At 43.3% G+C, this 7,785-nt stretch overlaps 1 protein-coding gene across 1 annotated transcript in view; it reads left to right on the top strand.

Moving 5' to 3' along the window:
- Window positions 1–7,785, top strand: part of LOC126395340 (nuclear receptor subfamily 5 group A member 2-like) — a 48,386-nt gene that overhangs the window by 9,194 nt on the left and 31,407 nt on the right. The window contains exon 2 of the mRNA XM_050052746.1: window positions 7,044–7,163. Within this exon, the coding sequence (XP_049908703.1) occupies window positions 7,044–7,163 (120 nt within the window). The remainder of the gene's footprint in view (window positions 1–7,043; window positions 7,164–7,785) is intronic.

A 7,785-nucleotide genomic window follows, 5' to 3' on the forward strand; every position in this document is an offset into this window, starting at 1 on the left:
CCTGAGGTTTCTACCGTTTTTTTTCCCCATTAAAGGGGTTTTTTTGGGGAGTTTTTCCTTATCCGCTGCGAGGGTCATAAGGACAGAGGGATGTCGTATGCTGTAAAGCCCTGTGAGGCAAATTGTGATTTGTGATATTGGGCTTTATAAATAAAATTGATTGATTGATTGATGTTAAATGTAAATGACAGAAGAAAGAAACAATGTTTTCTTTTTACCCAACAGATAAAAGGGTTCAGTTACCATGATAGTTAGGTTGGAGGAGGTTTCCTTCCTTTTTGTGTAGGGCTCCAAAAACTGCAGCCGGGTCAGTATCCACTACTGACTGCCAGTCGTCTGTGCTCCAACACTCCCCGAAGGTGCAAGTTTCTTGTACGGGTACACTGGGTTCGCAGAGATTCCCACCTCTTCCTGAGCTCTTTCTCTGACAAACAAAAAGAAAGAAATTAATTCATCGTGCGTGAGCTAGCAAACAATTACAAACAGTTCCTGCTAAAGAGCTCAGTGGCCAGAAAAAAAATCTTACCCGATATAACAAGCTTATTTTCAACCTCACGCCAGAGCTCTCTTTTCACCACTCGGTTGGCATAGCGTTTTGCTGTGATGTCGTACAGAGCTGGCCTCTCCTGAATCATTGTGATCAGCTGGTCTTTAGTGTCTTCGTTCCAGATGGCCATGGCGTTGTGAAAATATTCACGAAAGTTCAGATGAAATGCAGATCAAAAATTAGCCTTCTGTGTGTGCCCTCTGGACTTTATCGTTTGTTTTCTTTCGTCACTTCCGTTTCTCTTCTTGTGCACTGATTCGCTAAGCTGAACAGCCAATCAGAGTGATTTCTCACCGACAAGCTCCGCCGCTGATTCAACAGCCCTATTGACTTTGCCGTTTGCTTTCTTTCGTCACTTCCGTTTCTCTTCTTGTGCACTGATTCGCTAAGCTGAACAGCCAATCAGAGTGATCGCTCTCACCTGAACAGCCAATCAGAGTGATCTCTTTCACCGACTATTTCCGCCGCCGATTCAACATGCCCAATCGGCCAAAAAGCCGCTGACACAGAAGTGTTGACGGTGCGGGAAACACCACAAAAACTAGGCCGACAGGCGCTCACCGACGGCCCAACAGCCAACAGTCGGCTTGGTGTGTCAGGGCCTTTAGAGCAATCCTGATTAAAGTCAGTAGACATATCCGATAGTGAATCTGAATGTTCAGACCAAGATCGTTGAATAAAAGTCCATTAAAGGCGGGGCAAATGGTGGGACTTTGAGTATGCTGTTATTAAAATCATGTATACATTTAACAGTGGGACAAGTGTGTGATTTGTCTCACTTCTTTAGACAGAGGTAAACAAGCTGAAGTGACTTCATGTGACTTTGTTGGGCTTCAGTTTTGGGCTACTGAGCTGCATCCTGGTATTGGCTGAAAAAGGGCTTGAACCTGTAATTATGTGACTGTATTTGTGGCTATATTTATGGTTCAAGCACCAAAGGGGCAGAACCCCATTGAGTTCATGCAGGTTTTGTCATAGTGTGCACTTCTGACCTGCCATACATGTCATGCTCTTAACTCACCCAATAAATTTCCACCCATCCCCGCCTCTCAACCACTCCCACCTGCTAGCCTATTACCTGTCCACATATCTACCGCTTCTGCTGGTCCACCAAACCCATCTCATCAAGCCAACTCAGCTCACCTGTGGCTCATTACTCCCTGCCACTATAAAGACTCCTGCTTCACACTCTTGTTGCCAGATTGTTCTTTGTCATATACATGCAAGACTTCCCAGCATGTGTTCACAGACTGCTTCCTCATTGCTTTCCTTGCCTGTCTTTGACTGTCCTGTTTCTCCTGCTCCCCGGTAAACCACTCAGCTTTCTGTCCTTGACCAAGAGCTCTGCTTCCACATCCCTGGTTTCTGTTCATCTGTTCCCCATGACTGTGTGGAGAGACTACCAGTCAGCTCTACATTGTGAATTTATCTGCTCAGCTGCCTGTGATTTCCTGTGCATCATCCACATACTCCCATTTTGAAGCATCGAATTTGGCATTTGGGCCATTGCCATCTTTGTTGTTGGAGGCAGAAGTGATCATATGAATGAATGAATTTTCATAATTGTGTCATGCAAGCAGTTATGCCGAGCCCACAGGGGCTTACAAGACACCACAGATTCAGAGCAAGCCAGGATCAGAGTCCAGCAAACATAAATTCAGACAGCATTAAAAGGAAAGAAAATGGAACAAAGCAGCAAAAGCATCATATGTAATCAGATCATCAGTTTGAAAGATCAAGTTCGTGGATCACTCACAAAGGCATTTATCATGTAAAACTGAGTAAAGAAATCAAATCAATACTAATTAAACAAACTTTTTTGCCTTCCCTTCCAGGCTTTAACAACAAAATTGGAAAATCTAAACACATCAGAATAACCAACCATTCTAGCTTTTGGTCACCTAAGTACCAGAGAATGTCAGGGTTTAGATGAGCCCTTTCACAGAATACAAGCTCTCTTAAGTCATGATAGTTTACACAATATAAAAGAAAACAGGACTCATTTTGGGCACTGTAAAACCATATTTGGGTAAGAGGCCCTGTGGAGGAGTAAGGGGTGGATCTGACTGAGACTGAGGATACCATAGGCAGACAGCCTGTCACTTAAAGCTGCCGAGCTCTCAATTATATGTAATGTTAAGCCTTAATAAAATGTAAACAGGTGAGTTATATAAAAATTCACCCCCTGTACAGTTGTCACGAACAGGGAAAATTAGCTATAGAGACCAAAAACTTTTTTTTGTACCAGGCTGTAAACATGTTTATTTCTGCTGTTAAGTTGGGCATTTTAACATGGGGATTGACTGGCTTCTGGGGCCAGCCTCAATTGGACATTTGATAAACTGCAGATATGGGCACTTCTGTGTTGCCTTCATTTTTTCAGCCCTAGAGGTTCTGCTTGGTTGGACAATTGAGGCCACCAAGGTGGATTCTTTGCTTATTTGCATCATGTGAAAATTAGTAATATGAATTGACTTTTCTGGATATTTATTGTCAACACCAAAGTCAGTATACAACCTTGTAGGACTGAGAAACACAATCCTACTGCCAATGAACAAAATCAGTCAAAAAATATGGCAACCATTAATCATTCAGTTTCATTCACATCCAAATGTTGCAGATATTGTAATGCCGAAACGAGTGTGAGATTGGTCTCCCTCCTTTAGAAAAAATTAAACCAGCTGTAGTGACTTTGCTTGGCTTTGAGAAGCCTAAAACTTTGAGCTGCTTTTTGGCTGAAAAAGAACTTGAACCCAGGTTGACCATTATCAGCTATATACAGATTATTTCTTTTGTCAGTTATCTGCTATTTCTGCAATTACCCATGAGCTGGAATGAGCTAGAGTCAGGAAACATGGCCCAATAAGTGACAATGATGTTCAAATCGACCACATTCACTCTATTAACACCAAATTTGGTACATACAACACACTGCAGTGGGCCTACAGGTTCTGATTTCACAACTCGTCTCAGCAAGGGCAAAACATATTAAAACCAAATGGGCAAAATATATTCATGAGGTCCTCCACTCTCCACTGATAAGAGTCACTGTCAGTGTCTATTTATCGGGGGGGCAGGGGGAGTCCAAGGTCCAGGGCCACAGGTTTCTTGCTTCCTCAGTCTGTTCACAAATCAACACACTTAGTGCAGTTGTCTTTGAGCCACACCATGGACAAGGCTGGTAAAACTTCAGCCCTCAGGAAGCCAACTCTGCCCTTTGTCAGCGGTGTTGCAGGTAGACCCTTGCCTGCACGGAGAGAGCACAACCACAATGAGACAGGAGTTTCACTAATTGAACAATTTTCACACAGATCTCACACGCACACCATACCTAGAAAGTAGGGCTGGGCGATATGGCCTAAAAAAAAAATCTCTGATTTTTTCACAAAAAATCTGATTCACGATTTAAATCGATTTTTTTCCCCTCCTAGTTAAAAAATATATATTTGCGGCCTGGTAGCACATACCTGGGGTCCAAAGCTTTCAGCATGTGAAAGTAGTATATATATGGGCACCATATCTCTTGCAATATACATTGCGACTGCATCTGTGATCGCTTTCCACCGGACCCCTTTCTTATCATACGGCAGTGTTTCCCCTACCATCATATTGGATCACAACAGAAGTCATTTATGGTTACCTTTACTTTTGAACAGGTCTATACCTTGTCCTTTTATTAAACAAACTAAATAGCCTTATGTTACAGGCTGAGCCTGATGTGTGTGGCTTGTGTGTGTGTGTGGGTGTTGAGCTGTGTATGTGTGTAGTTGATGTAGGAGGTATGAGACGTTAGTGCGCCGGGTGTGGTGTGTGACGTCAGACGGATGCGCCCCAGGAAGAAAGTGAGGCATGTGCTATGTTGTTTACATCGAGCAGCCACAGTGAAGAAGCCTACGCAGTTCTGCATGCTGTTTTTGAGTTATTTCCCTCTATGTAAAAGTCAGACACTGATGAGAGAGGCTGTGCATCATCCCTGCAGTGCTGAAAATAAAGTGCCGTTCTTTAACGCAGACGAAGTCCCACTGTTTATGTGTTGTTGCCACAACAAGCTAACACAAGCTAAAGGAGCTAATGGTCTTCGGAGGTCCCTTTACTACGGTTCGGGGGTCTGCCAGCTTGTCATTGGTAACACTTATTCATCTTATTTACATAACGGCATGTCATTTCTGTCCCTACACGGTGCGCGTCTAAAATCCTCCTCTGCTCTCTGTGTCGCGCACGACGGAGTTCGGCCCTGATGCGCGCACATACACACACACACAGTTGAGCACAGACACAGATGCAGGTGAGCACACAAAAGCGCCGAAGAACTCGTTCCCTTTCTTGAGGAGTTCTTCCCCGCTCGCTGACATGTTGTTTGTGTATCAAGCGCGCGGGGGGGAGGGGTGAGCACACTCTGAACTACTGGAGCCCAGTGTGGAGCGGCGGTGGCGGATTTTAAATAGAAACTCGATGTTCATTAAAACAAATCGGCCTAAACTACAAATTCGAATTAATCGATAAAATCGATTTATCGCCCAGCCCTACTAGAAAGCAGTGTTTTGCAGCACATGCTTAAATAACCTCAGTGTGAGGAGACACACTCAGACACACCGCCTTCAATCAGACCCAAACTCAAAGCCACTGGCTCACAGCAAATTTGAATTCCCTCCACCCCATATAGTATAATACACCCACAAAACAACTCCCCATAGAACAATACATGTCTACCTGTTACATACAGTCTTGCAGGACAAAAATGCATATTTTCACATTTCTATTGTAAATGAGCAAAATGGGTTAAAAAAAAAAACATGGCCGCCATCAATCACATACCTTCGCAAAGGTTCGGGGCTTAGCAGAAAATGGGCCATAAATCACGAATAAATTTTACCCATCATCATAAATCTTGGTAGATATTTGCATTATATGTTTGGGCATAGGTCTACCAAAGCATTTTGAGCCCAACACATAGAAGGCATCACATATAGCAAAAGTGTGTACCTCAAAACCAAGTGGACAGCATTTTGCCAACTTTGGTGTGATTGCGCTGGGGGCATGATTCATGAGTCATTACTCACCACTCTGAACAGACAAAAGTCCAAGGCAACTACCACAAGTTACCAAGAGCCTAATTCAAGTACATAAACAGGACATACCCCAATTTGTCACAGCCCCAGCTCAGTGAGCTAGACAACGACCGAGATCACACAAGATTAAAGTATTTAAACAATATTTTTATTTGTGTGTTATTGTGAATGTAAAACAAATAAGAAACCAAAACAACGTTGATGATGGTGAGACAGAAACATTCTGTTTCAGACACGGGAAACAGAATGTGGAACCTGCCTAAATAACCTAGGCCCTGCATACCCATGTAAATGTCATGGCTCCACCCATCTACCTGCAGGCAACCAGCAAAGAGTAAAACACAAGACAGCAAGAGGAGCACTGACAGGGTCAGGGGCCATCCCAACCTGTTCTAAACCCGGCTCCTCATCTGTCATCTGCATTTGGTTCCAATCTGGCTACCTGCTCTCCAAATCTTAACTGCCCAGCTATGGACGCAGCAGGTTTGTTTGAATAGGAACTTTATGATCATACTCCCTTATATGTTGGTATGGAGAGTGGAAGGAGCCTTGAGCAAAGAAAAACACTGAGAGGCAGATCTGAATGTTGCCTGGGTGGCATAAAGACTTTATAAACACCCCTGATTCCCACCCTGCCTACAACCTGTCTCCCAGTTGGCTAACCTCCAGCCTGCTAACAATCAGCTTCTGCTAGGTTCTTAAGCCTGGAGTCTGCTAGCCCCAGTCTGCACCCCAGTTGGCTAGCCTCTGGTCCTCTAGGTTCCAGACAGCAGGGGGAGCTGTAACTTCATCTGCCTACTATCATTTAAAAAAACATTGCTAGAGTGAGAGGAATAATATCAAAGTAAGACCTATGGCCATGCCTTTATTTCCAGTAGATTTGATTACTGCAACCGTGAAAGGGGGAGAGTGAGGGGATGACATGCATGACTTACTTTTTTTAATGGTGATTTTTTTCTCTCCGTGTTCCAGTGGGGTCCCATGGCTATATTCTAGTGGGGACCAATCTCTCACCTCCTTTAGGTCCCATCTCTGAGTTCCTGTGGGGTCCCATCTTTGTGTTCTAATGGGGTCCCCGTGGCCATGTTCCAATGGGGTCCTGTCTCTGAGTTCCTGTGTGGTTCCAAAATTTAAAAAAAAATATATAGGGATTTGAGTACATGTCTTGTCCCTACCCCAAATGTCAAATGTCTCTGAGAGAGGGATAACATGGCAAATGGATACTGTGTATGCATCATACAACAATTTTGGTGCAGACATTCATGTGTCCAGAGGATGAATTGTGTTTTGCCATGTGCAAAAATAATAGCATTCCCATGAGCCTCAGTGCTCAGATTAGATGAAAGGATCTCCTTTTAAATCACAGATATTTGATGCGCTGGATGAAACCAGTACTTGAATGGTTTCTACTTTCTTTCTGCTCCAAGTTGAATGACCAGGTGAAGTTGCTGCACAGCTGCTGGAGTGAACTGTTGCTCCTGGACATCATCTCCAGGCAGGTCCTGTGTGGCAAAGAGGGCAGTCTGCTCCCGTTCACTGGGCAGGAGGTAATTAATCTCTGCATTTCTCTATTTTGTCATCTTTATTTATCTTTGTTATAACAATTTTATAACAATATTTTACAAACTCAAAGGAGTTAACAAATAGCCACAAAGCATTTAATGTACTGTCTTTGCACCCATATCATACAATTATATTTCATCCATCCATTCATCCATCCATCTATCCATCTTAAACTGCGGGGGCAGCAGGCTGAGCAACATATTCCAGTCGTCCTTCTTCCCAGCGATGCTTTCTCGCTCCTTTTGATGAGGTATATATAATCCCTCCAGCATGTTTTGGGACGGCCTCTGCAATATCATTCTTTCGGTCACTACCCAAAGCAGAGTAACTCTCTCCCAACCCTGAGGAGGCAATCAACCATTTTACGGCAGAGAAGTGCTGACTCTCATCCCGACTGCTTCACACTTTAGTGCATGCTGGAGGTCAGAATCAGAATCAGAATCAGAAATACTTTATTGATCCCCGAGGGGAAATTATTTATGTTACAGGTGCTCCTTGCAAGAGAGGAAAGATACGTGAAAATATAAGAAATTTAAACAGTAGTATTAACAAATATGTAGTTAAATAAACAGGAATTATTAACAAACATAAACGTAAATAAATATA

Source organism: Epinephelus moara, chromosome 9 (genome assembly GCF_006386435.1).
Source record: "Epinephelus moara isolate mb chromosome 9, YSFRI_EMoa_1.0, whole genome shotgun sequence".
NCBI lineage: Eukaryota > Metazoa > Chordata > Actinopteri > Perciformes > Serranidae > Epinephelus > Epinephelus moara.